This window comes from Mycteria americana, chromosome Z (genome assembly GCF_035582795.1).
Source record: "Mycteria americana isolate JAX WOST 10 ecotype Jacksonville Zoo and Gardens chromosome Z, USCA_MyAme_1.0, whole genome shotgun sequence".
NCBI lineage: Eukaryota > Metazoa > Chordata > Aves > Ciconiiformes > Ciconiidae > Mycteria > Mycteria americana.
This window is the reverse complement of record NC_134396.1, coordinates 41,460,802-41,477,448: the sequence shown is the minus strand read 5'-3', so window position 1 is coordinate 41,477,448 and position 16,647 is coordinate 41,460,802. Positions and strand designations below refer to the sequence as shown.

Below are 16,647 nucleotides of genomic sequence, written 5' to 3'. Positions count from 1 at the left end.
AGAGGGAGGCTTTCACTGTGCTCCAAAAGCATTATACACTGTTGTTAGTGTCCTGAAGGATAAACAGAAAATATTACATCTGTGTGTCACCACCACAGTGTGACATTCTGCAAGAAAAACTGGCAGACAGAACTAGAATTTTATCAAGATGCATAAAATAGCCCTTCTTAAGTTCTCAATGGGATGAAGATTAACTACGTAACATTACTGAAAAATGGGGAAATTACAAACTGGACATAGTCAACTGTATCATATCATTCTCTCCCCAGGCTTGGTATGATCTAAAAGTGGAGTATTCCTGTGCTTCTTAGATGGGCTTGAACTCTTAACTTGTAGGTCATATTTTCTAGACCTTGAATCACAGATAAAGGCACTGAATCTGTTTACTCTGGAGGCTATCAAGTTTGCTGCAGGCCAAATATGACCACTGGAATAAAACTTATTTCCAAATAATAAGAGGAGGTAGAGCAAAATGAAGCACAAGATGGTGGCTTTTGTTCCTTCTAGCCCAATCCTCCACAGGAAGTACTGCAACTGAATAGGTATCGCCTTACTTCATTATGTAGTTATATATCATCCCATGTACAATTCTCAGATAGTGCTGGTCAGGATGGATGGACCAAAGAATTTGATACCTGGAGAAGTGCCATCAGTGAACATGACAAGATGATGCAAAACTGGAGGAAAACGTGGGTAAGAATTTTTGGAAAAGGTGCTTTCTACATGACACACTACAGTGCCAATTTTATAAGTAGTCTATGATGCTTCTGCAACCAAACGTATTAATAAGTGATTAGTGTTCCTGTACATGTTGTCATTCTTGAACCTCTCAGCAGTAAAATCTACTCGATCTATAACATATTAGTTATGTCAGCTTGCTCCTTCAGTCCACTAACCAAGTGCTAATCAGTCAGTAGTTCTTGTCCTGCCCAAAACAGTAAGTCTGTGTATACTGAATATAGTAGACTAATTTCATCACCTCTATAGACTAACTGGATTGCAGAGACTACTGGACTTCATAAATGGTACTGTCCATCAAAGCTGGCCTTCCTTTAAAAAAAAAAATAGTCCATACTTACCTTTTAATGTTTTTCTCCAACAGTTAGAACAAAGATCACTTTTGTTAACTTTTGGATATGACACATGCTTGTTGCATGTGGAACAGTTAGTATAGGCAAATTTTAAACCCTATTTTAATTTTTAAAGTATTAACACATTATTCTGAATTTTTTCTTCTTCAGGAGAGCTGCAACAAGAAAAACAGCCTCTAATGGACACAGGAATGAACTGGCTAGAAGGAGAAATGTATGCAAGTTAGAGTACCCAGTACTCTATCACAGCATTCAATGAGGTATTTGCGAGTGCTAGTGCTGGCATTAAAATTGATATTCAGGAGAATGACCTGAAGCTTGAGGTGGAACAGGATATCCTTAATACACCAAAGAATAACTAAGTTCCATGCTACAAGAGAGGCCACCCATCCCATGCTGGTTTTCTGATGCCAGTTATTTCAGCTTAACAAAGAACAAAAGTGGTCTCAGTAAGACTTGTGCTGCTCAAACAGTATAATATGATGTATGGCTTCTGCTTTGAGTTCATTAAGCAAACCAGTTAATTTTGGGCTTGAGGATCTTGGCATATGATTTAGAGATTAATAATGAGATGCAGATCACATTTATTTAAAGGCACTTAAACTGGCCCATTTATTTTCTTTTAATGTGTTTACCCTTATACTCTGTTCCCAGTGTTTTGAAGAGCATTCCAGCAAGTTCAGCAAGTTCCTTTGTTCAAACACATTTCCTTTGGTAATAAAGTTTCTGTACCAAATAAAGAACTTCTGACTAATGCTCAAAATACAGATAATTATAAAGCACCCAAGCTAAAGCATACTCTTTAGTTTTTGCAAATCATTCTTCTGTATTTGAGATAACTGTGGTAGCTTAAAAAAATTCTATGTTGAATTAATTCTGAGACTACAATTGCATCAAGTTCACATATTCCTAGTGAACAACTGGAGATTGAAAATGTGAGGACCTACTTAATCCACAGTGAGATTGTTTTACTGCACTGCTGTTCAAAGTTTTATCCTTCTGCATCTAATAAACAAAAGTCTGAAGCATAATTCAAGTTTTCTGTGTTATCTTCTCAATGGTTTTCAACAATCTGGAAGCAAGTAAGATGTCACTTAATAATCACTATGGCTTGAGTCCATGGGGACAGCTGCTCCTACCAATAGCAGAAAGCTTCATACTTATCCCTAAATTATCCCTTAACTGGTAAGATTTAAATTAGATTGCTTTCTTCAATGTGGGAAACATTATCCTCACTCTAAGACTTTCCTGAATGACCCTTTTTTCTTTTGTCTATACCAGCCCACCTTGTGGTCACACATGCAGGGCAAAAATTCTTACACACAAACCATTTTCCCTATTTTTCACATTGGCAATCATAAATTCATGCTGATGCAAACTTCTGACACCAATGTTCAGAGGGAATTTTTTTCCCCATTGTGTTTCTCTTACGACATCTTTTATGGCTAAGGGACAACTATAAAAAGACTTTTCTTGAATTGTCCCTCTTCTATTTGTTCAATAGATTTGGAGCAGACTGAAGTTTAGTTCTGTAGTGCTGAGTGGGAAAGTAAACCTTTGTAAGATTGAGGTGAGAGTCTCTGCAGTGAAGGAGTAAAAAAAGATTGCCAGATTTTTTGTTTAGCTCAACTTTGTGAAAAAACATCTGTGTAACAGAATTAGTGAACACAGCTGTGACTTGTTATAGTGAAATTTTTTGCTACATTCTAAGAACAGGAAATAACTCCCTAAGATTTTGAACAACATATAATGTTTCCAAAGTAGCTTTTCATGCTCTTCTACAATTAAGACAAAACAGAAAATATGGCCCAAAAAAAAAAGTTGTTAACGTGATCTTCACCAACTGGTCCCCATTCCATGCAGTGACTAGGTTTAGGAGTTTCAGATGTGTATCAAAGTGGCACAAGTATGAATAAATCACAACTTACCTCTGGATCAAGGATATCTGCTGGCCAAAATAGTCTTTCATCACTGGGATCTTTAACCCTCAATTTCCATTTAAGATTACAAAAAACTAATACAAAAGGATCATCATCATAACTAGTGACCAACTGTGCATGTCAGCTTAAGGGCTGGCTTCCTTTATCAATGTTCTTCCTCAAAACTGACATTCAAGTACCATTAAGTGCCCACCAGAAGAGTTGATTTAAGTCACAACCATACTTTATATAATCAATATATTGTAACAGATTTTATACAATTTACATTCTACAAAATTGTTTGAATTTAAAGTTATTTAAAGTTTTTTATATCACTTCTAACTTCACAAGGCAGCTACTTTGCAAAGTATTGCACTACAAATGTTCAGTGTGGTGAAGCACTTACAGACACGCTTCAGAGATGCTGGCAGCAGCACACAGCATCTATATTATCTTTCAGAACAGCTGACAGAAGTTACATGTGCATCCTCCAGTTACTTTCTTTAGGCTTGTCCTCTTATGTCTGCAACTTGTAAACAACAGTATATATAGAGGACATTCCCACTAAGGTGCTCCACCACCATTATAAGCATATTTTGTTTTTAAAATTTTATTTTGTATGAGATAAAAATTTTATTTCCTCTAAGATATAAATTTTCCCTACCTTAGATAGATACAAACTGAGATTGATCAAAAATCTTGCAGGGGGGTTGGACTAGGTGACCTGTAAAGGTCCCTTCCAACCCAAAGCATTCTATGATTCTATGAAAAACTTACATATATACACCGACACAACCCCAAACTGAAGGAATGAGGAGTCTGTCGGCATGGAGAAGGTACAGATAGGATACCAGGCTCGCACATTTGCTGTCCTTCAATATCATCTAACTTCAAAGCAGGACCTGTGATAAACTAGTCTCCGTAGCATCAGAAACATCAAAGCAGGACGTATGATAAATTAGTCTCAGTAGCAGCAGAAACATCATCATTGTACACTTAATCAACTTTATAAAGTTTCTATACTGAGCATTTTCACTTCAGGAATTTCAGACCTTTGCAGGCCATGCTCTCTCCTTTACACCTGCTGTATGATCCCAGAAGAACAAAATATCACACAGAAGAGCTTGCTGGGAAATTTGTCATCATGGCCTTCCTTAATTAGTTTCAATCAAGGTGCCTGCCCAGAATTAATTTCTTGCTGACATGAATAAAGTGACATTGATGGCAGCCTGCCCACCTAAGCAGGATTATTTAGAAGAAAAAACCAAAACCAAACACACAATTGAAAAAACAGTTGAAATTCTTTAAACAAGAGTTAAAAATAAAAAGCAACTTGCCGCAAGCCCCAACCTTCTGGCTCATGGAATCTCTTCCCGAATAAAGTTATCTTTCTAGCAAGTTCTTTTGGTATATTGTATCACTAACAAATCAATGCTAATCCATAAAACCATTAAAGTATGCCAAGCCAGTTCAAGTGGTTTGGGGCTAAGACAATTTGCTGTTGTCATCTGCTACACTAATCAGCCAAATACATAGGACATAAAAGCATTAGCTAGTGCCTCGTGCTCCAGTGTGTATTTTGCTTAAAGGGATTCAGAACAGTTTACTTAGCTGACTTCAGATATTTCTTATTTTGTTTTGCTACCCTCTTCCTAGGGGTCTAAAAATAAAAGATGGAAAGCTCAATAGAATTGGATCTGGATTTACTGATGCTCTTCCGAATTCACTACCACCATGTCAGCAGTTGCACTCTTTTCCAGTTCCAGTGCATATGGGTTATACTCTTCTTCAAGTTTTCTCTTCCAGATTTTAACTAGGGAATATTAGAATAAAAAAAAAAAACACACAAAACAAACAACAAACAGGTTACTGTATAATACTTGAGGAAAAACTTAAAGTGAGAAGTCACACTGATGCTCTACTTCCTCCTCAAAGTAAGTGTTGAGATAAAATGGCCCATGGGCATGTTGGCATGTACACCATGGGACATCAGATGATGCATGAAAGAATATTTTAGGTGTGACAGGATGCATTGAGGTCCTTGTGTCCAGCCCCCTACTCAGGCAAGGCTAAGTCTGAAGGTGGATCCAACTTTAATAAAACTCAGAAGTTTTCAAAATTTTCAAAGAAGTTTTAAGTTGCCTAGTATCTGTGATAACTGTCGTTGTCTGGTGACTGTATGAGCAGAGCTGGAGGAATGTGTTTCTAGAATTAGAAACATGAACACTATTGGACAGGAAAATGCATCTCAAACAGGCTTCAATATAAAACTTAAGTCCACCATAGTTAAAGAGTATGCACTTATAGAAAAAAAAAACTTAAGAGGATTTTTTAACACATAGAAATAATAAGGAGCTCTGCTAAACCTCCTTGGACAAAGCAATGAGTACAACCTGCCACCAGTGGATTTCAGAGAGGAATTTTCTCTAAGACTTTCTCAGCAAGAGCTGACCTCAGGTTTATAAAATTAGGGGGGAGGGGGGCAGGGGGAATCACAGAAAAGCAGAATTTCCTCCCTTACTAACCACTAAAGTGTCAGGTGTCATTTGTTTCAGTGAAAATAGTAGAATCGAAGAGCACTTTGAATGAAAACTGAACCAAAACCAAGTCAGTGAATACTCACTATAATTTGGTACATCCTCATCAGAGTCCTTGGAAGATGTTTTACCAGTTTCTGGTAAACCATGTTTTTCACATTCACTGGTTAAGACACTAGGTTGCGTTTCTCTTAGTCCTCCTTCAGCTTCTTCCTCTAAAGCTGCTATCATATCTTTGTAGGCCTTCCTGGCCTCTGTTGTCAGTTGTACCATTCTATGAAAATGGTCCTATGGAAATATAAAATATTAGTAGAGCTTAAATCATATAGTAAGTTTTAACATCTCCATGAAAATCTGTAATGAATATTCCTTATTCAGAACATACATGTTCATATATAAAAGTTGAGCAGCTAAGCAGGTATAAAGACATGAAAAACAAACCATTTATAAGCATTTATAAAAATACCAATTCTCTTGAAAAAAAAATTTTGGAAAGAGATCTAGATGGAGAGGATGTCAGGAAGAGATGGCCAAATTACTTTGTTTGAACAGTGCTGAGTGGCTGTACTTCTAAAATCAGTTTTTCGTATAAGCCACTGGGATAAAGAGTATAAGTGTGCAAAAGCAAAACAAGCAAACAAAACCTTAAAGTCAGAGTATTTTTTCCCCCCCTTACAAGTAAAAAGTAAAGCTAAACAAAAACATGAACCTACATATTTCAACTTACCTGAGCCCCATCATAGCTAAAAATTCCCACCACACTCACAGGTACTGCTTTGTTCACACAGCGGCCTAGGGCCTTGCGATTAAGGGCAAAAACAAACGGGATGTTCTGTTCACAGGCGCAGTCAATAATGTTGTGTAGAGTATCATCCAACCCACCTGGAGCAGACAATACAATTAGCAAAGAATGACACTATTCAAGCTAGTTATAACTAAAGGACAGTACTGATAAAAGGTGGCAAAAAATACCCCAAGATTATGGGTACATTTTGAAATTACACGAGTTTATAGGAAAAAATACATGGATCTCAGTAATAGTGTTAGATCTCCATTTTTAAAGGAGAATTTGACTTTTTTTTCTTAATTAGCAGTATCCTTAGACTGCTACTATTCCCTATTTTATGTGTAGTATAGTCTAGTATTAAAAAAAAATACCCAGCTGCTAAGAAATTATTTAAAAGTTAATAGAAAGTAATGACAATAATTACAACAAATTTTAAACAAACTATCACTGACAACTTATGTCAATCTGTGGCATAAGAGACTGATACAGCAGGACTTCTTGTGGTGGCACAGCTGGCATCAATAACCTTTGTCTCTTCTCAGCTGTGCCAGTGCAATCTTTTGTGCAGCTGCACTGCAAATCGATAACTAAACAGATCCTAGTTTCAGATAACTTCCCCCAACCCAGATAGTCTCGACTCAGCTCACACTTCAGCTGCACAGCAGTAAACAATCTGAAGAAGGAAGCCATCTTTATATGACAGGATTTCAAAGGCTACTCAGATAAGTTCCTCCAGTAATAATACTGCTGCCAGTATACTGAGTCTGCTGTCTTACATTGCTTTTGTTAAACAAAGATGATTTTTTTTTTTTTTTTAAACTTACTTACCCTTTGACTGAATCTTTTCACAGTTTGGAGAAATGATGACACACTTCAGTTTTTTCAGCTTCAGATGTTTCAAAACTTCTCTAAGACCCATAACAAGCCTGCGTTTTATCTTGGCCTTTACTGGGTCTTTCTGATACAAGCGATCTTGGAAACGAACCAGTTCTTTTAAGAGATCTGTCACACAACTGTCAACTTCTTTACTAAGTACCTGGCTGCAATAACTGGAGGAAAGAATAAATTAAATGTTAAAAATGCTAAAATTACAAATGTGTAACACATAAATATGTAGTATGTAAAATATGTAAAATATAAACAGTTTACCTTCTATTCTATGTCTGTCTTTTTTCGATTTCCACTCCAAACACACTTGTTATATACATGAAAACAAAAATTTACCTAAGATTTTTTTTTCAGGGGCTGAGAACTTACCAAAAGTTTTGTTACTTGTAGTATCTGGCTCCCCTATCAAACTATACTAAAAATACATACACACGTGTACAATAAACCCATATATATAAATTTTATCCCAATAAATATATACGTACTTATGTTTTTCTATTGAAGCATTTTTCTGAGGGCGTTTATTTTGACCTATATAAATCAAAGTACAGCAACCAAAGTATAAAATTCTGATTTATTTCTATAAATACAAGGCTACTTAAAACAAAGATGGAAATCTGGATCAAATTACTCCTCCCCAGGTTCATATTTTTTGTCTGTCATCCTGTTTCACTTATCAGACTACAGCCTTGTGGTGTTCTTAAGGAAAGGACAAAACCAGATGTACTTCATCCTTCTAGTATTCCCTGGAAAAGATCAGGGTTCTAAATTATTTTTTTCCCCCATCTTTTACACAAAGAATTGTTCAGTAAAGAAGGGTCTCAAAGAGAAAAACTAAAGATATCTCAACTCCACAGTCAACAGAAAGATGCCAAGTGGCAAATTCACATAACATTGTGAGAAGGGACTGCACGGCCTATCCTGGATCTTAGAGACACATTTATCTCAAACTTTTATTTAAGTTACAAGAGTTTTTATTTACTATTTCCAGTTGATTTCACTAAGTCTCAAAGACAAGTCTACTAAAACACTGAAAATCTAATCTAAAGACACAAAATATTCTAAGCTTTGCTGAATGCTCTACATCCTATAATAGGTAGGACTGAGCTGCCCTGTACATATTCAAACCAAACTGTGCTTTCAGTAAAACAGCGTTGCATACACACAAGTTAAGTAATTTTTAATGCAATTAAACGTTAAATTAGAGCTAACACATGGCATCAGGAAGATAAAGAATGGTTGTATCAGTATTGACCTTTACTATAACATGAACTGCAATAAGGCCCAGGGTGCCTTTATGGAAGGAAAACTAAAAGTTAAAACACTGCTTACCTAACTGCTTTAAACTGTCATGACTGGATCTCTGACCTCTTCACATATAGTAATGACTATTTCTTCTTTTATAAGGAAACATGTATACACATCTGTTTAAACAAAACTAAAAGTGTTTGTGTGTAATAACCCATAAATCTTCCCTTTATTTCTCTGCCTAGCCACAACATGAAAATGTCATCTGGCTAGTCACATTCTTTACATTTTTGCCATTTGGTCTGCCAGCAGAAAACCAAAGTACACACTAAAACTAAGTACAGTGTACTACTGTGCTGGTTTTGGCTGGGACAGAATTAATTTTCTTCATAGTAGCTAGTATGGGGCTACGTTTTGGATTTGTGCTGGAAACAGTGTTGACAATACAGGGACGTTTTCGTTACTGCTGAGCAGTGCTTACACAGAGCCAAGGCCTTTTCTGCTTCTCACCCCACCCCACCAGCGAGTGGGCTGGGGGTGCACAAGAAGCTGGGAGGGGACACGGCTGGGACAGCTGACCCCAACTGACCGAAGGGATATCCCATACCGTATGGCATCATGCTCAGCATATAAACTGGGGGAAGAATAGGGAAGGGGGGGGGGCGGGGGGGGGGGACGGACACGTTCGCAGTTATGGTGTTTGTCTTCCCAAGTCACCGTTACGCGTGATGGAGCCCTGCTTTCCTGGAGATGGCTGAACACCTGCCTGCCCATGGGAAGGACTGAATGAATTCCTTGCTTTGCTTTGTTTGCATGCGTGGCTTTTGCTTTCCCTATTAAACTGTCTTTATCTCAGCCCACGAGCTTTCTCACTTTCACTCTTCTGATTCTCTCCCCCATCCCACCAGGGGGGAAGTGAGCGAGCGGCTGTGTGGGGCTTAGTTGCTGGCTGGGGTTAAACCGCGACAACTACTCTTTTTCTTAAATATTAAGCTGGTACTCCATTTATTTAAAATAAGGTAGTTGTACTTTAACAGCAGCTCCTTTTCCTTCCTTAGCCTCGAATGAATTTCTAATCTTTTTTTTTCCTTCAAGGAACATGCACTTTGAAGTGAGAATTACAACAACATACAGACTATTTCTCTGGATATCATTTCTTTGTGTGTCAGCTTACAGAAAAACTGAAAAAAATTTACAACTTTCAGTCTAAATTCTAATTAGTGTTGCACAGAATGCAACTGAAGTATCTTGTTTGAAAAATGCCATATCAGTGGTACTGTGGAAAAACAGACATCAATATAATCAATACTTACTCTCTAAAATTCCTGCTATGGATTTTTGGAAGATTGGAGGTTAGCTGCTTTGAAGTCATAGAACCTTCTGTAGATTTCTTGATCCCTGTGTTCCCCAGACACCCTTTAGCAACTTGCGTTACAGGAACAGCTATCATGTAAATAAAGGTATTTCAATGAAAAGACAGACCAAAAAGCATTGTGAAGAGACTAATTTGTCAAGTATCTCTTGAAGAGTCATTACTTCAGTATTACAACAGTCTGTGGTAGTAGGGGAACAGGTAATACATTTTTTTCTCTTATTTTTTACTATTGTACCTATTTTTAAACAAATTGCCAGAGAGATGCAGGGACTCTCATTACGACATATAATAAATCCAACAGGCATAAAAGTGTGCAACAGTAATCAGAATCCTAATTAGTAACTACATAGACTATCAGCTTTGGCACACTTTAAACTCTAGACAAGCCCCAGCTGAATCTTAGAAAATTGTGAAGTTACAGTTTGACAGTAATTGGTACACATTTTTGAAAGTACTAAGCGTGCTCACTCTCAAATCTCCATCTACATACTGTATTACACTCTTGTCTTGAAAGATACCTGCTTGACTATCCTGTGGAAGAGCTTCATCTTCAGTAATATTTTCTGCAGACTGACAAATATTATCTTCATATTTTGGTACTGCGCTCTGTTCTAACAGGTGTTGCTGTTTTCGTTGTTCTCTTTCTTTCAGAATAATCTAAAAAAATATATATATAAAAACCAAATCAATTCAATGTCACACAGATAACAAAGCAGTTTCTCTTACCAAGTGTTTACATACAGACCATTCATAAAGAAGTTTGGCACTATCATTCAAAGTTTACAACATTTGGGGGTTTTTTAATTTGCACATAAAAAGGAGAGATATTCCCTAAATCTACATAGAAAATGACTTTTTCCTTGATTACCAGTGTCTGGGTGGAAGAAATAATTACTAGGGATCAACTACAAGAGCAGAACGAAAGTTAAAGCGACAAATTACTTCAATGCAGAGAAGCAGGTGAAAAAGTCTCCCCTTTACCTTTCTTCTTCAGACTGTCAATTTGTAGCAATTCAGCCAAACACTCAAGTATATGTGTGTGTGTGTGTATACATATATATATGCACACAGTTAGTCTTCCCTTTTATACCCCTGTTAAAAATCTTGAGTCAGTCTAATAGATCGCTGTCTCTGAATTTGCTGGTTGAAGAAAAAGAGAAGACATTACCATGGGTAGCTAAGCTGTATGGTATACGGAAGGAAGGAAAGTAGAATATATGGTGGATCCAAACATGCTACCGTAGATGAAAGCAATAATCATTTTCCCGGAACTCATCTTCCTTCTCTGCTTTCACAGCTGCTAAGAAGCAGTTATTGTATATATGACCACTAGCTCAGCTAATCTACCCAAAATTCGTAATTAATTACACCACAGAATCTAATTGCAAAAGAAAATTTCTCCATTTGTATTTGTTAAAGATGAACAAAGAACAGAAGTATGCTCCCTACCATACTCAGAACACAGATATTACACAGACAAAGCAATCTTTGTCTTCTCAAACCTACTTTGGAAAATAGATGGCATGAAGATAGAACAGCCAGAAGACACAGTAATTAGTATCACACCCCCCCCCCAATTTATTGTTTATGTTACACGTTGTTTATATTGTACAGTTCTCAAATTCAATTAAGCAGCACAGAATGACCACTAAACGACTTTCACTAGTTCAGTAAGAATTGTTCTAGACCAAAAAGTGATGTAGTGATGGAGTGGTATCTCAAAATCCTCTATATAGAAGACACAACAGGAAGCAACATGAATGGGTAAAGAAGGAAGATACAAGAGCCAAGTGGATCTAACACTAGTTGCTGCAGAATCAGCTGAAGTTCTGGCTTAGAAGAGCACAGAAACATTAAATACTATCTTTGCTTGATCCATTCTCCCCAGTCCTGTAAATAAGCATATCTTGTCCAAACCAAATAAGATTTCTTTGGATGTCCCCCTGTACCAATGATGTGTGGACACTTGACAAGTGACACTTGACACTACAAGTGACAGTTCTTCAGCTATCAAGTGATTTAAGTGAGAAAATATATTTGGGGGGAATTTGTATATGCTATTTAGCAAGACTCCTCTCTTCTCCCCACCCCCCCCTTTTTAAACCAAGGAAAGCTAAAATTGAATTTAGACAAGTGGATGCTGAGATGCAGATCTCCATACCAGAAGGTTTAAGAGACTCAGAGTAATACTGAAGTTACATTAGCCTATATTGTACTATTTAAGGTAAAAGTATGAGCACCTTTTTAAGAGGTGTTGGTCTCTTTGCTCTAGGGACTTCTCTCTGTTTCCCTTTCTTTACCAAAGGAGCGCTGGAATCCAAAGGGTTATGAGGCATCTTTCCTTGGTTTAACCGGTGACTTTTTGTGGCTGTAGCAGGTTCTTTAGAAAGCAATGGTATGGCACCACCAACTGAGATAAAAAAAAAGTCTGCATCAGACAACTATAACAAATACCTAAACTAGAATCCAATGCAAGTTTAATGACTGGATTAGGACTAGTATACACATATTAAATTTGTGTTGTGTTGCTATTAAGAATATTTATAGGCAATCCTGTGTCATTAAACAATGTTTTTTAATAAAGATACTCCTCCCAAAAGGCTGATATGTCCTCTACTTCTATTATACAACTAAGAATCACAACTAGAAACTACAAGCTCTGACCCTGAGTTCTCAAAAGCAGAATTTGGCAAAACACTGCACTCCAAGCTACCTTCAACACCATGCCATGCCGGCTTGGTAAACCTTCAGGAATCTCTGTGTTTCATGGTAATGGCATTTCCTCCTCCACAGATTCTGTACTGCATTAAGATAAATATTGAGTTGCAGTATTATAGATTTTAGATTTAATTGCTGTAAATAATCAGGAGTACTTACTCCTACCATTTGTTACACCTTAATGAAGTTGGATGAAGTTCATTTGCAGATGGGTAATGAGTAATGCAAAGCTACAGCTAAGTCTCTTTTGCTTAACCAGCACAGCTCTCAGGAGATGTCTACTTTACTTGCATTTTTCAGAGGGTTTAGAGCATAGAAGCTTTAAATGACTGGCCAAATCACTGAACCTGGACCTTCCAACCTAAAAACTACTCTCCCTTTTCAACTATCAGTAGGAATTGCTGTATCATGTGAGAGCACTTTGTCAAACTTCAGTTACCTGCAATATAAACCAGGTTACATTAGCAAGTCAATGAAGAGGATGACATAAGTATCAGTGGAATGAGCTTGACACCTTTGTGCCTCAGGCAACCTCTCTCCCCTAAAAAACACCCAAAGCTTCTGGCAGCTTGTCTTAAGCCATCTTCATTTACTGCTTCCAAAGTATTTATATGCTGATCCTCAAAAACCACATACAGTACTATTAGCATAAACAGTTTACTTCATAAAACTACATCTTTTCTTTTTTGGCTCTGTGTAACAAAGGCAAATTGAGAATATTGCCAAGAACGTTGTGCAGTATGTCAGCCAAGAACGTTGTGCAGTATGTGAGCATAGGTGGCTACAAGAATTGAAGCCGGATTTTGAAGCAGTATGTAAGTAGACATCCTGCAGACACATGGTATTTCCTTCACTTGGTACATCACCTCTTCATTTCAAATTCAGAGTTCTCATGTTCCTGAACTTGACAGCTTTAACAGTTCATGTAATTTTGCACAATTGATGTATTTCCAAAAATGTAATTTAAATTCAAATAATTACTGCTTTACTATTCTGTTCCATCCATACATTATTTACCAAATGAAGTAGTAAGTGGAATGAAGTAACTTTGTCTGCAGTCACACTCCTTGCCCTTCTTGTTCACTGTGCTTCTTTTCTACAGAGGTCAGCTCAATGCCACCTCACAAACTGAAGTTACATTTTGGTACACACCAATTTAATGGGTGCATTGAATGTTTAAAAAAAGTATAAAGCTGAGGTAGCATCTGCCTTATACTTCCAGGATACAAACATGACACATCAATTTATCTTCTGCAGCAGATTCAGACACAGGCTATTTAATATTACAAAACAGGTATTGTAACCCGTACCTTTGTGCTCCACCATCTACTTGCCAATCCATGCACTGTATAATTTTATATACACAAAACTGGTTATTAGTACCTCTGCAGCATTGAGTTTGACTGACTCAAATGAAAAAAAGATCAACTGCAGAAAAAGAATTTGAAAAAGCATCTTATGAGTTCTCTCAGTTAGTGATGGAAAAATCTCATCAATGCTTGGTATTTTGAGCTTTTTATTTAAAAGCTCAGCTATCATATTAAACATTGAGAGATGAATTTTCTCATTATTAGCTCCCTTTCTGAAATAATGTTTTAAAAAATTCTTTACTGAAATAAGGAGAGAAATTTTATCATCATTAAATTCTGGCAAACATCATGTTTCCTTTTGCAAAATATACTGCACTAACATAGCGAAGACTAAATTTTGACCTACAATGAAAAAGACACTGAGCTATTTGTTTCTGCTTCCTGGTTACACATCCACAAGGTCTGAAAGATTCTCTCCATCAACAAAACCTAGCATTTTGTTAACAGCAATTATTTCACTGAATACCACTGAAACCCATTATTTCACTGAGTTCTGAATACCAGGCATGGAAGAACTCATTCTCTGGCTTGGGCTGATTGACTCTGATATAACCCCTGTGAGCTTTTTCACTCAAGTTGCAGCTCTAGGACTCCTAGCATCAGAGAAGCTTAAGAAAGCCTTTGTTACTGTGTAACCCCTTTCCTGCAGGTTCACATCACAAGTGTAACACACATTTAAGACAAAGCAAAACCCTCCAAACACATTAGTATTTTTGTCAAAGCTAAATTCCAATCACCTCTCGTATTTATGTAAGGTGTTCTTTTACAAATCACTGTCCTGAAGATTTTTCTTTCCCCAAGTCTTCCTCCAAACAATTCAGACTGCCATGCTTTTTAAAATTTTTTTAAAAAAGAACCTTCATTTTCTCTTGTATCTTGTGAACTGTGCTCCTGCCTGCATATTCAGAGATCATTACAGATCAGAAATTAGGTTACATTTAACATCTGAATACTTAAAAACAATTCAAGTTGAAAGAAAGGAAATTTCATCGTAACCAGTACCTGAAAACACCACAGGTTTAGAAGACTGTTTTGACTTCTCTGTTTGCTGCTTCTGCTCCAAGGCTGCCAGCATGCCACCCAAATCCAATTGCACGGGAATTTGACTCTTCTTACCACTGTTCCTGGATGTTTCCTGAACAAGTTCAGTACCAATTAGTAATGCTCTCCATTTCAGAATGTAAAGACTGCATTTTGTATGGTGTGTAATACACTCAACATCTTCATCCACGATACGTTCGATTTTTAACTTCATTCAATGGAAGTATTTTGATCTTTAAATACGTATCAACTTTAACGTGAAAAATAAAAAATCAGAAACAGTTCAAATAACTTTTGAATAGCTACTGGAATAAAGCATAGAAGTATGAAGTCTTTAACAATGGAGGTGCTCTATGTCAGGCTCCCCACTTTGGTCAGACTGCCACCTATCTTTGAAAAACAAAAAAGGCTTAGCAGAACTGAAAGTTTTGTTAAAAGTACAGAAAAACTACTCTAATCTTCCAGGGCATGTGACTGCAATACACATATCATTATCTTCAATGCCTTATTAAAAAGAGAGGTCATCATCTTTAAGCACCACCTCCTCATAAGTAGTAATATTTCTGTCTGCTTTGAAGAGAAGGCAAAAGTGGTGTCCCACACTTGGCACATTTAATGATTCAGAATATAAAAAGATTACAAATGAATAGTCTAGCAAAGACTACAAAAGGGCAAACTATGACAGCAGAACATGCTAAGGAAATGACTCACAGATTTTGTACTTTTAGAAGTCTTATCCTGGAGGATCAGGTCATTATAGTTTCTGTTACAATAGGGTTAAGGAATGTGACCTGCTCCTTCTGAGCCCAGGATCTCATCTTGCATCAGAGCTATGCCAGAACCTACTCACCAACACGGAACTATTTACTGACCTCACTGTTGCTCTGTATTTCTTCTCCTTGCCCCAAGCTAAGTGGATCTCCTTGCCTCCTTGTCTTAATCTAGCAGAACCACTTTTTAAGAGGTTCCAACTCCTTAAGACAATCAGTTTGGACTGGATTTATGTCATGATGAAATAAGACAGGTGAAAGAAAAATTCCTGATATCTGAAACTTGCAGACATTCATGAAAAGCTAGTATTGTTTCCTAAACATTGTATCACAAACTGGGGGCTAGCTATTACTACCACTGAGTGCTTCTCATCAAGAGGATCTTGTCACTTATCTCGAAGTATGAATGACAAAGGATGAATACAATCACAGATAAGCTTGGACTTAGTCTTATATTTAAATATGCTAATTTCATTTGTCATTTTGAGTCATAAACTTATTTTGAAACAGGAATTCGTTTACCTGCATTTTCTTTCTTTCTAATATAGAAGATGAAGCTTGCTTCCCTGACAGTCCATCCACCTTGGGAGTTTCATCCAGTGTGGAAGACTGACTATCCCAAGGCTCTTCAGGGAGATGGATCTTTGAAATTTAGACAGAAGGTGACAAGGAGGAAGAGAAAATACTTAAAGACACATGGAAAAGGATAAAGTGAAGATGATCCTAAATCAAATGGAACATAGACGGTGGGACTGAGTGCACCCTCAGCAAGTTTGTGAATGACACCAACCTGAGCAGTACAGTTGGTATGCTTCAGGGATGGGATGCCATCCAGAGGGACCTTGACAGGCTTGAAGAGTGGGCCTGTGTGAACCTCATGAAGTTCAACAAGGCCAAGTGCAA

General features: G+C 37.1%; 2 protein-coding genes across 5 annotated transcripts in view; one reads left to right on the top strand and one right to left on the bottom strand.

The window, feature by feature from the left end:
• SEMA4D (semaphorin 4D) overlaps positions 1-1,348 on the top strand; it is a 102,608-nt gene extending 101,260 nt beyond the window's left edge. The window contains exons 18-19 of the mRNA XM_075526193.1: positions 596-693; positions 1,242-1,348. Coding sequence (XP_075382308.1) covers positions 596-693; positions 1,242-1,271 — 128 coding nt within the window. The 3' untranslated portion in view covers positions 1,272-1,348. The remainder of the gene's footprint in view (positions 1-595; positions 694-1,241) is intronic.
• Positions 1,349-4,295: 2,947 nt separating this feature from the next.
• Positions 4,296-16,647, bottom strand: part of SECISBP2 (SECIS binding protein 2) — a 28,239-nt gene continuing 15,887 nt past the window's right edge. For all 4 annotated transcript variants that reach the window (XM_075526186.1, XM_075526187.1, XM_075526188.1 and 1 more), the window contains 9 exons: positions 16,267-16,386; positions 14,936-15,068; positions 12,086-12,255; positions 10,364-10,502; positions 9,784-9,913; positions 7,163-7,383; positions 6,275-6,429; positions 5,634-5,835; positions 4,296-4,823 (listed from right to left, as the gene is read on the bottom strand). In XM_075526186.1, the coding sequence (XP_075382301.1) occupies positions 4,714-4,823; positions 5,634-5,835; positions 6,275-6,429; positions 7,163-7,383; positions 9,784-9,913; positions 10,364-10,502; positions 12,086-12,255; positions 14,936-15,068; positions 16,267-16,386 (1,380 nt within the window). In that variant the 3' untranslated portion in view covers positions 4,296-4,713. The remainder of the gene's footprint in view (positions 4,824-5,633; positions 5,836-6,274; positions 6,430-7,162; positions 7,384-9,783; positions 9,914-10,363; positions 10,503-12,085; positions 12,256-14,935; positions 15,069-16,266; positions 16,387-16,647) is intronic.